The following is a 15690-nucleotide window of genomic DNA, read 5'->3' as shown; positions in this document are numbered from 1 at the left end:
AGGGAAATGTGAGGTTGGAGCCCCGGCACAGAGTCCCCACTGGAGCACTGCCTAGTGGAGCTGTGAGAAGAGGACCACCGTACTCCAGACCCCAGAATGGTAAATCCACTGACAGCTTGCACCCTGCACCTGGAAGAGCCACAGACACTCAACACGGGCCTGTGAAAGCAGCAGGAGGAGAGCTGTACCCTGCAAAGCCACAGAAGCAGAGCTGCCTGAGTCTGTGGGAGCCCACCTCTTGCATCAGCATGACCTGGATGTGAGTCATGGAGTCAAAGGAGATTATTTTTGAGATTTAAGATTTAATGACTGCACCACTGGATTTTGTACTGGCATGGGGCCTGTAGCCCTCTGTTTTGGCCAATTTCTCCCATCTGAAATGGGCGCATTTATCCAATGCCTCCTGCACCCCCATTGTATCTTGGAAGTAACTAACTTGCCTTTTTTTTTTTTTTTTTTTTTTGAGACAGAGTTTGCTCTGTCACCCAGGCTGGAGTACACTGGCACTATCTTGGCTCACTGCAACCTCCACCTCCCGGGTTCAAGAGATTCTTCTGTCTCAGCTTCCCAGTAGCTGGGACTACAAGTGTGTGCCACCACACCCTGCTAATTTTTGTATTTTTAGTAGAGACAGGGTTTCACCACACTGGCCAGTTTGGTCTCAAACTTCCGACGTCAAGTGATCCACCCGACTCAGCCTCTCAAAGTGCTGGGATTACAGGCGTGGGCCGCCGCACCCGGCCATTTGCTTTTGATTTTACTGGCCCATAGGTGGAAGGGACTTGCCTTGCCTCGGATGAAACTTTGGACTTTGACTTTCAAGTTAATGCTGGAATAAGTTAAGACTTTGGGGGACTGTTGCTAAGGCACAATTTTGTTTTGAAATGTATAAAGAACATAATATCTGGGAGGGGCCAGGGGCAGAATGATATGGTTTGGCTCTGTGTCTGCACCTGAATATCATCTCAAATTGTAATCCCGGTAATCCCCACATGTTGAGGGCAGGACCCAGGGCAAGGTGACTGGATCATGGGAGCGGTTTCCCCCCATGCTGTTCTCGTGATAGTGAGTGAGTTCTCACAAGACCTGATGGTTTTATAAGTGTTTGGCAAGTTCCTGCTCCACACCATCTCTCTCTTCTGCCACCATTTGAGAAGGTCCGAGTTTGCTTCCCCTTCGCCTTCCGCCATGACCGTAAGTTTCTTGAGGCCTCTGCAGCAATGTGGAAGTGTGAGTCAATTAAATTTCTTTTTTTTTTTTTTTTTTAATAAATCACCCAGTCTCAGGTAGTTCTTTATAGCAGTATGAGAATGGACTATTACAGTGGGGAGCCAGGATTTGAATCCAGGTATTCTGTCTCCACTGTGCCACCACTATCTAATAACACTAAAATTAACTACCTAGAGCCACCTCGGGGCAGCTCATGTATATAAGTATGTGTGCATGTGTGCATGTGTGTCTGTGTAGGGGTGTGTGTGTGTGTGTGTGTGTATGAAAGAGAGAGAGAGGGAGAGAGAGAGACTACTGCATTGTGAAATAGTCCACCACACAAGCCACAGCAGAGGTCACCATGCTCATAAGAGGCCAGGAAGGCACCATGGCCATGTTAGGGGCGGGTGTGTGAGCAGGATGTGCGTGAGTAAAGGAGATCAATATTCATGCATGTGGAACTGAACTGGAGGTAGCTGTGGGACCTGAGGAGGCCACCTGCCCAGAACAGTGGCACGTGCTGCAGAGAAGCTGAAAATTGTCTTGGGCACAGGTGGAGCGCCCCTGGGTAGAACTGTGGGAGACTGAGAACAGTTGCTATCTTCAGAGCTTCTTAACTTCTCCCCCTAAGTAGCCTCAAGTGATGGGGAGAATTGACACATCACTCCTAGGTAGTAGGAGGGCACAGCCTGAAGCAGGCACCTGCAGACTCTACATTGCTTCCCTTTATATTTTATTTTAATAATATAAAGAGTTGCATTTGACTCTTTTATAAGCCATGTTTGCTTAAATATACAACTATTATTCTATATTAGTTCATATCAAGCCTAATCAGCATTCCAGAAAACTGTGCTCCTCAGTGCCCTGGGCATTGACTACCCTGGCTCAGAGTTTCATGCCCAGTTCCAGGAGCGAAGGACTCAGACATGGAGCACCTCAGAAGGTTTTTGAGCAGTGGCACGACCAAGTCATGTTTTAAGATAATTTACCCATCACCAGTGGCAAAGTGGAGAAAAACTGGGGAGACTGAAGTGAGGGAAAACAGCTAGAAGTTGACCTGCACTGGGGAGGGCCTGACTCAAAGGGAGATAATGGGCTGATCCAGACTGAGAGCTCTGAAGGAGAACTCGATGGCTGAATAATTGCAATTTGATGGAATGCAAGAGGCAATAAATAAATTGCCATTTATTCATGGGATGAGAGGGCTCAATATGTGGAACATTGAAGGGTCACCCCACTTTAGAAGTGTCACATAAGGGCCGGGCACAGTGGCTCACACCTGTAATCCTAGCACTTTGGGAGGCCAAGGTGGGCGGATTGCCTGAGCTCAGGAGTTTGAGACCAGCCTGGGCAACATGGTGAAACCCCATCTCTACTAAAATACAAAAAATTAGCTGGGCATGGTGGCGGGCGCCTGTAGTCCCAGCTACTCAGGAGGCTGAGGCAGGAGAATTGCTTGAACCTGGGAGGTGGAGGTTGCAGGGAGCCGAGATTGCGCCACTGCACTGTAGCCTGGGCAACAGTGGAGACTCCGTCTAAAAAAAAGAAAAAAGTGTCACATAAGAAGGGTGTGGCGATCTCCTATAAGATTCTTCCAAACACAAGCTAAGGAGGAGCATCAAAAGAGGTCAAGTGGTCTGCTCTCTCCCCCACCTCATCTCACAGCCACTGCAGGCTCCTCAGAGCTTTTCTGCTGGAGGCCAGAATTCCCCTGCCAGGCTCTGGTTAGATTCTCAGCTGCAGAACCCCAGCCCTGGCCCTGCATCAGAAACCAGAAAGATAAAGCCCCTGGCCCACTGGCCACCAGCCATCTCTAACCCCAGCCTGTCCTCAGAGGACCCAGAGGAGGTGGTGCTGCCTCTGACTCCTGCCCCACCCAGCCTGACCCGCTGGCCCCAGTGAGTCAGTCTCCTCTCAGCCCAGATCAGACTTACCAAGTTGGAGCTGCCAAGAAAACTCTGAGCCACCCCTAATAAAAGCCGGCACTCAGCCAGGCTCTTATACAACCCAGCCCTGAGCAAGGCACCTCTCAGCCCAGCTACTGGACTGTTTACCTGCCCTCTCTTCTTAGTGCCCAGGTGTCTCCTGGATTCCTCCCCTCCTGATCTCCCTGATATGTGATCCACCAGTCCAGGGGCCTCATCTGTCCCCATTCTGGCAGCCTGACCAAGCATCCGTCTAACCCCACACACCTGATTTTTCACCTTCACAGTCTACCAACTCAGGGATGAGTGAAGCCAGTGCTCCCAGGGACCCAGCCTGACTCACTCAGCGAGGTCCTTTCAGAATGATGCTGTCACTGAGATCCCAGTAGCAAGATGGCAGAGAGTCTGGGGGCTGTGTTTGGTGAGCCAGACTGAAGGACAATCAAGCAGACTGCCCTAGAAAAATGAAGGCTTAGGATCAACCTCTAAAGTGCTCTTAGGTGGGAAAAGGAGTCCCTGTATCCTGTGCAGGTATAATGGACAGAACTGGAAACAGCAAAGAGAAAAAGTCCCAGGGACTTGATGTCAGCTCCACAGATACAGGGTTTCTAGTAAGCAGGGCCGTTCTCCACAAGAACGACCTGCCTCATGGGAAAGGGACCCCAGCCAGGAGAAGCTAGGTATCCAGTGGTGTTACAGAACAGATTCCTTCATCATTTGAGAGGGGACATCCCTCTTGGTTCTAAGGTTGTAGAAATTTATGGAAACTCTCCTTGCATCAATTGCAAGGTCTTAGGCAAAATATATCAATCCAACTAATGTTCTGGAGAACCTGCTAATCACTTTTACTTCTCCAGAGCTGCTGTGGCCTCAATAACTGAGTTGGTGAGAAGATAAAGTAAGGCCAGGCACAATGGCTCACACCTGTAATCCCAGCACTTTGGGAGGTCCAGGCCGGTGGATTACCTGAGGTCAGGAGTTCAGGACCAGCCTGGCCAACATAGTGAAACCGCATCTCTACAACAAATACAAAAATTAGCCAGGCGTGGTGGCGGGTGCCTGTAATCCCAGCTACTCGGGAGGCTGAGACAGGAGAATTGCTTGAACCCAGGAGGAAGAGGTTGCAGTGAGCCGAGATTGCACCATTGCACTCCAGGCTGAGTGACAGCGAAACTCTGTCTCAGAAAAAAAAAGAAGAAGTAAATGGGGCCATTTGAGATTCATCCCCAGATGATCAGGGGACTGGTATACTTAAACCCAGGAGACCAGGGATAGGGAGAGAGCTTTGACTCTGCACTAATTCACACCAACAACTCAAGAAACCCCTTTGAGCATGGGCCCCTTACATCCCAGGGCAGCAGGAGCATACGAAATAGGCACAGCCCCTCTTCACTGGGCATGGGCATGTTTCTGCAATTCTACTGGAGACAGATGATCCTTAGGAGAAAATAATCAGGAGAAGAATTTCAAAATTAGTACAATAGAGCAGGAGCCACACTTTTTCTAACCACTGGAAGAATTTGGGTCCAAACTTAGACACTAAGGACTCCTCACAGTCTGGTTCTCACACCCTAGTTTTGTCTTTGATTGCCTGCTGACATCTCTCCCATGCTGCAGCACAGTCCACGCTGGGGCTTGCTTGCCCAAGCCACGTATTTTCTCAGGCATTTCTCTGGAGTGTGCTCCTCTTTCTCACCTGCTTAGCCAAGTCCTGACATGGAAGCTGAGCCCAGTCTCCCCAGGGCTGGGAGGGCAGGGCAGCTGCTCTGTGCTCTCTGCACCACCCTCTTGCCCTCTGCCCTTGTGCCTCCTGCTCAGGAAACAGTGCCTGCTCACTGCTCCTCCTGGCCACTCGAATGTGAGCCCTTTGCAGGCAAGGCCTGGGCCTTCCAGCTCTGATCCCTCCAGGGTAGCCCACAGGCATATGGTAGATATTCAACAAGGAGGGTTCTTACAAAAAGAATGGAGGAGCCGGTCTGTTTTGGGAGCCCCTTGCCTGACATTTGAGGCCTGGTTTTTGGAGAGACATGGGACTGATCCAAACAGCCCTCTCTGTCCATATTTCTGAAGGAGAAGAAGAGGTGTGGGCAGCCAAGGAGAGTCTGAGCGCGCCAAGCAGATCATTATGTGTTCTTGGAAGCAGGTTTAATGGACTGGCGCTGAGCTGAGCTGGGAACGGGCTGAGGCCCTCAGCCGGGACGTGGCTCGGGCAGGGATTTCACATCCAGTTCTAACAAGTGGCGACGCCTTATGGAAACTTTTGAAAGCTGTTACATTTCAGACCAGCCAGCTTGTACTTCATCTGGCTGCTCTCACCCTCTCTCCCTTCAATTTGGGAGCACGAGAAGAGGGGAAAGTAAGATCACTAAGCGCCTACTATGTGCCAGGAACCAACTCAGCAATTTCACTGTCCTGAGAATCCTACGTTGCCCTTCGGAGACATGGAGGCCCACGCAGCCCCGAGTGGCAGAGCAGGGAGGCAGGAGCAGCCCCACCTTACAGCCTGTGCTCCTTCCAGATGCGGAGACCTGCTCTCCACAGGGCCATTGGTGCTGCATGTCTCGCCCCTACCCCAAAGCCAAAATTCCCCATTGTAACAGGATAAACATTCCCACGGCAAAGGAATGCTGTATTCCCTAGAGGAGGTGCAAGGCCCTGTTCCTGCAGAGGATACGTAGACTTGAGAAACACAACACTGGGCTGAGGCCCTGGACCCAGGCGCTCAAGGGCCAGCCACTCGGCTGTGCATGGCCCAGCCAGGCAGTCAGAGTAACGGAGAGCGCAGTGGGGAACTGGGTCTAACCTTGACTCTGCAGCAAACTGCTCATTTTCTGGGTCCTGCAAATGTCACAGTGAGGTGAGCTTGCTCTGGAAAATGCGGAGAGCAACATACACATGAGAAACAATTCCTATTTTGCTTTTCAAGGACATGATTTATCTGAAAATGGACATATTGTCTGCATACAGAAGGGACTCAAAGGTGGAGTACCTTTTCGGAGAGTACCCTAGAAAGAACTTCCCTTGTGCAATAATAATAATAAAGGGATTTTTAGGTGTAAGGCTTTCTGCTGGGTGGTATAAATGCAGAAATTCACAAGGTAATGGCCCCTGTTCTTAAAGGGATTATAAAGTAGACACATTTTTTTCATCAAAAGAAATATAAAAATCTTTAAATTCTTATGGTTAGGAAATAATTTCTGAGTATACCCATTCTCAACTCCTACCTGTATACTTCAGCCCCACCACTTAAAAGCACGCTATATTTCCTTGATTATATGACGTATATTATTTTCATATTTTAACATTTCTAAAATCAGGATGCATCTTGCAATTATGAATGGAAGAATTTTCTTCTTTCTTTATGATACATAAAATAGTGATCAATCTTACAGCTGATAACATCTTAAATTCCATGAAATATGTTTAGGAAAAACCTTTATCATTACCACTTTTCAGCTAGACTTGTAATAGATTTCACAGCCACTGAATTTAACACAAGGCCTTTCCGGAACATTTCTAGTTCATCCAGTTGTATAGTGTCATGCAGATTCTGTGTCTGGATATCTGATTGCCCCTGCTTACTTTTCATAGGGTTGGCTTGGCGGGAAATTTTTACCAAGGGCCAGGGATGCTGTATCACCTCTTGGCCACCAGAGGGAGAGAGCGCATTGGAGAGGAACAGGTTCTGGGGCTTGTCAGATTTCACTGTCTCCTAAACGTTTCCAGCATGCCCCCTCTATGGCAGTGTGCCCACCCCTTACTGAAACCCTACCTACAGGGTCAGAATACAAGGAAAGGCCTCCATTCCGGAGTGATGGCAGCATCAGGGTTAGTTAGATCTGAATGACATTTGCAGACCTACACAAAAATTCACAGTGGTCTAATGAGCTCCTCCTGGGAATGAGAATGGTGCTAGACATGACAGGGGGTTCTGCCTGCAGAAAATGCATGGCTGGTGGGTGGCCCCACGCTGTTCTGAAACCACCAGAGATCCCTGAGATCCACAGGGATTTGTAAAGTTATGCAGAGAAGTGTTCCCTATCTAGCAGTCACCTGTAGCCTTGCTCACAATCTCTGCCTCCCCCCTCCCTCTCTTCCTTCCACATTTATTTATTGAACCCTTACTACATGCCATGCACTGTGCCAGGAGCTGGGGATGAAGCAATAGACAGAACAGAGGAGGCCACCGTCCTCATGAAACCTAAGTTCTGGTGGGGAGATAGAAACCATACAAATAAATATACAAATCTGCTATAAGGAAAAATACCTGGTCCCATGAGAGTATGTGACAGGAGAACATGGTGGGTGGATCTGCGAGGGTTTATTTAGCAAGTGATCATTGAGACAAAGCCTGGCAGAAGTGTAGGGGTTGACCAGGAAGAGTGAAGGAAAGGTCTTCACGCCAATGAACCAGCACTTGCAGAGGCCCTGAGGTGGAAAGTGTTCAACATCTTACAAGCACTAAAAGGAGGCCAGCATGGGGCCCAGAGTCATGGAGCCAGAAAGCAAGGGACTCACTAAAGCACAGTGGCAGCTCAGAGCCTTGCACACCTTGTCAAAGAGGTGGTTTTCCATCTGAAACCATCGATGGTCTTTAAGCAGGATCCAACATGAGATTAATATGGCAAGTCTTCCCTGCAGGGCATGGCTTGGAGGAGAAAGCTGGGAAAAAGTAGAGATATCCAAATGAAAATCATTGAAGATGTGGTAAGAGGTGATGGTGGCTAACTGGTGACCATGAACGTGAAGGCATATTTTTTAGAGACAGAATTGTTGAATTTAAAGAGTAAGGAGAAGGGAGCATTAAATGTGACTCCTGAGTTTTCTGAAGGAACGGCTTGGAAGGGGAAGACAACTTTTCCTTGGGTGGTCACCTGTGAGGGAGGATAGGATTTGGGAAGGAAACATTATGAGTTGTTTTGGCAAATTAAGGTACTTGGAACGTCTATATGTGAGTGTAAAGTAGACAACTAAATCTATTAATCCAGTGCTCAAAACTGGGCTGGAAATGTGAGATTTGAGGGTCACTGGCATGGAGATGGAATACGAAGCCATGCTGAGGGCTGATGTCACCTGGGTAGGAGCACCAGGGCTGAGAAGAGGGCCCAGAACAGGGGTCTGCAAAATGCTCCTGTTACACGAAGAAGAGCCACTGAAAGACAGTGTGAAGGAGCAACCAGAGAGGGGATAAGGTATAAAGGCCAAAGAGTGTGTCAAAGAGGGTGATCAACTCTCAGAACACCACTGAGCAGCCTGGTGGGATGGGGACTGAAAGTGGACTTGCCATGGAGGCCTTAGAGACCGCAGCAAAGGCAGCTGTAGCAGAAAGCAGACTGAGCTGGACTAAAGAGAGAAAAGGGAAGTACCCAGTGTTCACCTGAGGACAGCAATCCAACTTACAGTGAAAGCAATCTACTCGGTTATTACCCTTGTTCTCTAGCCATGTTCAGTTGTTTGGTGAAATCATGGAAAAGTTAAGCATTTGGGTTTATCCTGGCTGTAATTTCACCATACAAGCATGAGGGAGGGAGATAGGAGCAAGAGAGTTGGAGGAAGTAACATAAGGGGCCATGAAGTTAAGTTGGTCAAGGAGGGAAGGGAAGACAGGTGGTTGTGGGAGCTGAAGGGCTGTCAGAGGGGTCACCTGAGCAGGTGAGCCAAACGTACAAGAGGAAGTGGCCAGAGGAGACTTTTGAGATTTCCAGTGTTTGTGATATTAAGCCCATGCTGGGACTGTGGAAATCGGTTGCTGAAAAGGGGAGACGAAAAGGTCCACTGGAGATGAGAAGGACAAGGATCTGAGAAGCCAGAGAATAGGATGATGAGTTATCTGCCTGGACATTGAAGCTGCTTAAAGTTACTGGAGGGGGATGAAGATGATTAGTAGGAGCACTTCAAGTCTTCCCTGAATGATAGAGTGACCAGAGAGTCAGTAACACAGCAGTGGGCAGTTGGAGAGGATGGTATGGCCATTTGGGATAAGCCTCAAAGAAGAAGGGTTTCTGCCCAAGCAAGGTGAGTGGTGCTCAGAAGAAATTGTGGAGAGTAAGAATTCCTCTCATTAGGAGCAGGAGAGGTAATAGCCTAGCGAAATGGAACTAATGCAAAATTAGAAAGGGGACTTTATCCCCTTTAGAAGGGAAACCTGCAATCCTTGAGCGGTGTCTAGAATGATGACTATACGGAATGGTAGTACCCATGTTAGGGATCTGTGATCCCTGTCCTGAGAGAGACTGTCCTACACTGAAGGGATGCAGCATGGAACATGGAGCAATGGGGAAAGCTCTAGGTCATACTGAGGGGAGACTGCATGCAGGTCCAAAACCACCTCTCAAATAAATAAATAAAAAGATATAACTAAGCCGGAGGAGGCTAAGGAAGAATGGCACAAATGGCTGGATGGGAAGGAGAGAGTACAGCACTACAAAGGGGAAGCCAGACAAAACCAGGAAACTGAGGATCTCAGGCAAAGGATGTTCCAAAAACAAGTCATGGCATAAGCCCTGACCCTGGTAGTACAGGGACAGGAGCCCCATGTGGAAGGTAAGCTCCTTCAGCTGGGATGCACATAGCTCGCAGAAGAATAGACCAGTGCTTCCTACTGTTCCTGGGGAAGGGAAAGAGGGAAGGGGCTGGAAATGGTAGAGGGAAGAGAAGGAAGACTGGAGATCAATTGTAAGCAATGTAGCCTCCATGGAAATTCAGAAAGAGTTTCTCTTAGACACCCCCCACCTCCAATCAGTACTGGATCTGTGTGTACATATCAAGGGGAAAATACATGTACCACTAACTACCACAATAGGATGGCACAGCAGGCAATATGAAAGGCAGAGAAAAAACACTCAGTGATCGAGAGAAAAAGAGAGACTTCCATTCTGACTCAGTGGTCAGGGATATCTTCATTGACCAAATGGACATTCTTCTGGACTCAGAAGAATGGGAGGATTTTGAAAGGTAGTGAGGTAGAGAAATGGCCTCAACTCTACAGCACAAGCTGTAGATCCCACGTGTGTCACTGTCCAACCCCCCGGACAGACCTGAGGTCTGAGTCCAGCCTCAGCCAAGTCCCTTTGGGCCCCATCCTGACTCATTAGCTCTTTCCCTTTCCTTCCGTCTAGTCCATCGATAGAAGAGTGGCTGTGCCCTGAAGGAATGTCTGACCCCCACAGCAGTCCTCTCCTGCCAGAGCCACTTTCCAGTAGATACAAACTCTACGAGGCAGAGTTTACCAGCCCGAGCTGGCCCTCAACATCCCCGGATACTCACCCAGCTCTGCCCCTCCTGGAAATGCCTGAAGAAAAGGTGAGGAGTGTCCCTCCTAGGATATTTCCTGGGAGGGAGGGGATGGGAAAAGGCGGGGTAAAAGATGCTGCTTTCCCGCCTTCCCAGTGAACTTAGCACACTGAGGAAGTGCCACTGTCAGTACATGGTGACACCCATGGTGGGTCCTACCTGGCCTTAGATAATGTGGCTCTTTGTGAGACATGATTTTAAGGACAAGTACAGAATACAGGCACTCACTCACCAGTCTTCCAATCAGTCTCCAAAATCTTTCCCCTTAAACCTGCTCCCTTGAACTACCCTACTGTCTCCAAAAGGAAGGCCTTTGTTGAAACGCAGGCCATTAGCATCCGTGGTGGTAGCACAGAGGTAGACTGGCTGGCCACTGCTGCAGCAGAGAGCGACTCAAGACTGCTGGGATGGCCTTCCAGAGCTGTTCTGACTTGCGATGAGGAGGTCCCATGTCTTTACTCATCACTACTTTGAAATTACAGAAGGTATTGGATCTGCTGCCATCCAATTTATCTGATCTTTGCATTTACAAACATTATTCTGAAAAGAAGCTCATGGGCTTCATTAAACTGCCAAAAGAGATCCATGGCGTGAAGGTGAAGAAATCCTGCTATGAAGAAGGTGCATGGTTCTGGGAAGAGCCGGCTTGTATGGGGCACTCTATGCAGCTGCAGACAATGGGCATGTGTTTCACCCTTTGTCTCATGATCCTTTATTTTTATCAAAAAAACCTGCCACCCTCCTCTATCCGCAAATGTCCCTGCTCTCAGAAAGCTGTATCATTTGATGTCTGGTTGGTTTCTCCTAAAAGGATCTCCGGTCTTCCAATGAAGACAGTCACATTGTGAAGATTGAAAAGCTCAATGAAAGGAGTAAAAGGAAAGACGACAGGGTGGCCCATCGGGACTCAGCAGGCCAAAGGTGCATCAGCCTCTCCAAAGCAGTGGGCTACCTCACGGGCGACATGAAGGAGTACAGGATCTGGCTGAAAGGTAGGAAAATACCCTGGGGAGAGACAGCCAGACCAGGCCAGGCCAGAGAGACAACCCTCTCTCCGGTTTGGTCCAAAGCTGCTCCCTCACTCATTCACCCTCACCCTGCATGGATCCACCCAGGACTGGACCTCACCCAGGGCTGGAGTCCACACCTGGGGGAACTTCAGCCCTAAGCTGACTCCAAGGGGATATGATATACCCTACTGGCCTGGAATTCTCACGGTTTCAGAATTAAATGCATTGATCTTAGTTCTTTGCAAATTGCTCATTCCTATGTGAAATAGATGTAGGACAACCATATTAGCAACATATAAGCCATTTCCCAAGCTAGCTGAATGATCATTCCTTCACTCGATTCACTCGTTGCACAGCCATTTATTATGTGCCTACTATGTGCCAAGAAAATATTGGTATCATCCTTCCCAAAGCTTCAGGAGTCTTTCCTTTTAACTTCTTCTCGAACTAAACACTGAAAGGATGCCACACCCTTCCGCTCCCACTAGCCCCGACACCTGCACAAGTTGTCGTGGAAAACAAAACCAGCAAACGAGGCAGAATGTATGCCCCTCTCCTACACCTGGCTTCCTCCAGGCCCTGACTCAGTACTGATTTTCACAGCTGGGCTACAACAATTTCTCCCCCAGTGTCTTTTCTTCAGGCTACTTTCTTTGCTGCTCAGATACCAGCCCTTAACTGAGTCATCCAGCACTACAGAAGAAAGAATTTCCTGCCCCCACCCCCCCACCTTCCCCACCCTTTCTTTTGGACCAATAAATTTCCCTTGGAATGCTCCCGGGGCTTCTTTTCCAACCAAGCCAATGGCTGGAACAGCGTTAAATTGGTCTCAGCACGGTGCCTCTGTCTATATGGCAAACACTACCACCCACTGCAGAATGATTGCTGGGCCACTGAGAGATTTGGGCTGGGCACCAGCCTCCCCTCTACCCCCACCCCTCCACCCCCACCCCTGGCCTGGCTGAATGGGAAGGGTCCTGGCTTGCACATTCCTGTTTGCCTTGGTTGCCATGCCAACCAGCAGTTCAGCAGAGCAGCCCAAGCTGGACCTGCTGATGGCTCGCTCTCTGTCTCTTTCAGACAAGCACCTTGCCCTCCAGTTCACAGACTGGGTCCTGAGAGGGACCGCTCAGGTGATGTTCGTCAACAATCCTCTCAGCGGCCTCATCATCTTCATAGGGCTACTGATCCAGAATCCCTGGTGGACAATCACTGGGGCCCTGGGGACAGTGGTCTCGACCTTAACAGCTCTCGCCTTGGGCCAAGACAGGTGGGTCCCTCTCTATAGGGATTTTAGCAAGATGTGTGGAACAGAAAGTAGAGAGGTGTTTACTTGAGTAATCGGCCAACCTTACCCTCCCAGCCAGCCAAAGTCTCCTGAGTATCAACTTTACGCAGGTCACTGATGGTCCTTGCAGAATTACAGTACTCCTGCTCACGGCGTGTGGCAGTGTCAACATTCATTTGACTGGGGAGACCTCTGCAAACACTGCCTCAGAGGGAGGTGCAGAGGAACAGCTAAGCTATTCTTCCCTCACAGAGCCTACCATCTAGTTGAAGGAGACAAGATTAATAGGCAATGAATGTCTCAGAATAATACAGGACAGTATATAATTGAGTTCAGAGAAGACAGACATTACCAAGGGTTGGGAAGATTAGAGAGGCTACCTCTGAGCTATAAAGGTTGGATATGGGGGATCGGAGAGAAGGCGAGAAGAGAGAGGAGGACAGTGTGGGAAGGGGCACTGAGGAAGGGGAGCAAACAGGGCCGGCAAGAGGCATAGATACAGATGTGGAAGGAGAAGTTGGCCTCGCACTGGCTGGTGCAGTCAAGTAACAATAACAAGGGCCAGGCACGGTGGTTCACGCCTATAATCTTAGCACTTTGGGAGGCTTAAGACAGGCAGATCACTTGAGGCCAGGAGTTTGAGGCCAGTCTGGCCAACATGGTGAAACCCCGTCTCTACTACAAATACAAAAATTAGCTGTGCATGGTGGTGCACGCCTGTAATCCCAGCTACTCGGAAGGCTGAGGATCTCTTAAACCTGGGAGGTGGAGATTGCAGTGAGCCAAGATCGTGCCACCACACTCCAGCCAGGGTGACAGAGCAAGACCTTCTCAAAAAGAAAAAAAAAAAAAAAAAGAAAAGAAAAATAAAAAAATAATAACAACTTGCATTTTGTAGAACTTGACCACTTCCTCAGACTTTGCCGTATATTTTTCCAGTGGTTCCCAAACTTTCCTGATGGTCAGAATCACTTAAGGTGGTTGTTAAGAAATAGTTTCAGGCCGGGCATGGTGGTTCACGCCTGTAATCTCAGTACTTCAGGAGGCCGAGGCAAGTGGATCACGAAGTCAAGAGATGGAGACCATTCTGGCCAATATGGTGAAACCCCGTCTCTACTAAAAGTACAAAAATTAGCTGGGGATGGTGGCACTTGCCTGTAGTCCCAGCTACTTGGGAGGCTGAGGCAGGAGAATTGCTTGAACCCGGGAGGCGGAGGTTGCAGTTAGCCGAGATCGTGCCACTACACTCCAGCCTGGCGACAGAGCAAGACTCTGTCTCAAAAAAAAAAAAAAGAAAGAAATCATTTCAGCCCACTCCTCCCCCTTCCTCTCATAGCTGTGAAAACTCAGTGGATCTGGGAGTGGGTACTTTTAACAAGGTCCTCCTAGATGCTTCTGATGGTCAGAGAAGTTTGGGAAACACTGGATTATCCCCTATCTTAGTGTTTTTCAATTTGGGGATCACCAACCCATTTCCAGATCATGAATTAATTGTCAGCAGTATTTTTTAAAGTTAATAGCATACAATAAAACTGATGAGAGTAATCTATATGTGGTAATGGTAAATATTATTTAGTGGAATTTTTGTTTCATTTATGTTGAGGATGTGTGCGTGAGAGAGAGAGAGAGAAAGAAAGTGAAAGCTAAGTCATAATATAAAATGCATTTCTTACAGTGGGTTTCTCTCAAAAAAAAAAAAAATGAGAAGCACTGTCATATCTTGTTAACTGTGACTCTTACCACCACTTCACAAGGCACAGTGAAGGCAACAGAGTCCACATCTTGCAAGTAAGGGAAAGGAGACTGGAAGGAGAGAGCTACCTACCAAAGGTGCCACAGCCAGTGGGTGGCAGGACTTAGGCTTGGAGGCATGACCTGCATCTTCTGGGCTCAAGGTCATGCTGTCCCCATCATGGCACCTGTGAGGACAACATGGTCAGAGGCCCATTGGTGAACCCAAAGTAATCACAGCTGGAAGCGTTGTAACCAATGTCAGGCCCAGCTGACATTCCTCATTCCACCGAGGGAAATGCGTGAGTCAGCCTGGCCCTGGTGAGAAGTTGCTCATGCACCTCTAGGGTGGCCTTGGAGGACCATTCGGATTCTAGCATGCTAGGAGGCCATTCAAAGTCAGATGGATGAGAGGCTGAATTCTTCTGAGTGCAGATCTGGTGGGTGAGATTAAACATGGGCTCCAGCCGGGATCTTGTGTCTGCTTCGGTTAGTAGGCCTCCTATTCCTTGTTCCCATGTACAGCTGGCACAGAACTGAGCCCCTGGCAGATCAGCCCATGCCTCACTGCTTCATCACTGTGTGCTGAAATTTACCTGGGGTGAACTCTGTCCAACCCACTTCCTTCTTAGCTGTGTGACTCAGGCAAGCACTTCCCCCTCCAGCCCCATTATCTTCATCTGTATAATCTACTGTCCAGCTGAGATGAGCCCAAGACCCTCCCTGCACCGACACTCTGATTCTTTGATTATCCTCCCCACCATTAATCTACTGGTAAACGTGCCAAGCCATTCAGAGTCACTTCACAGACTTCAGTTTTACAAGGGGGGGACACATACCAGGCATTCCTAATCCTCACAAACACCCTGATTAAGAATTTAAGACAAATATGCATCAGATAAAAACCCAGCCCCTCAGCTTGGCTCCCCAAGTGTCATTTGATGGGTCTTACACTACCTAGTGCTCAATCAACATCCCACTTGTCCCTAGTTTGGCACTTTTGCTTCTGTGATCCCTGACACCAGCTGTACCTCTGTCTATCTAATTCTACCATTCCCTGGAATCCTTCCTCCCCCAGGGAGCCACTCCTGATTCCCTCTATACTCTCTGAACTTTTCTTTCTCTCTGAACAACCACAGAACACATCCCAGTACTAGATTGAATTGTTCTGTAATTTTTTTGATTCTTCTTTCTCTGGCTGTATTCTAAGCATGTTCAGGAGAAGAAGTTGGTT

General features: G+C 48.6%; 1 protein-coding gene across 1 annotated transcript in view; it reads left to right on the top strand.

The window, feature by feature from the left end:
• SLC14A2 (solute carrier family 14 member 2) overlaps positions 1-15690 on the top strand; it is a 471086-nt gene that overhangs the window by 402529 nt on the left and 52867 nt on the right. Inside the window, exons 3-5 of the mRNA XM_055233428.2 lie at positions 10253-10436; positions 11239-11419; positions 12518-12707. Coding sequence (XP_055089403.1) covers positions 10287-10436; positions 11239-11419; positions 12518-12707 — 521 coding nt within the window. The 5' untranslated portion in view covers positions 10253-10286. The remainder of the gene's footprint in view (positions 1-10252; positions 10437-11238; positions 11420-12517; positions 12708-15690) is intronic.

Source organism: Symphalangus syndactylus, chromosome 1 (genome assembly GCF_028878055.3).
Source record: "Symphalangus syndactylus isolate Jambi chromosome 1, NHGRI_mSymSyn1-v2.1_pri, whole genome shotgun sequence".
NCBI classification, from domain to species: domain Eukaryota; kingdom Metazoa; phylum Chordata; class Mammalia; order Primates; family Hylobatidae; genus Symphalangus; species Symphalangus syndactylus.
Note: the sequence above shows the minus strand (reverse complement) of the source record. Positions and strands in the feature narration are given on the sequence as shown.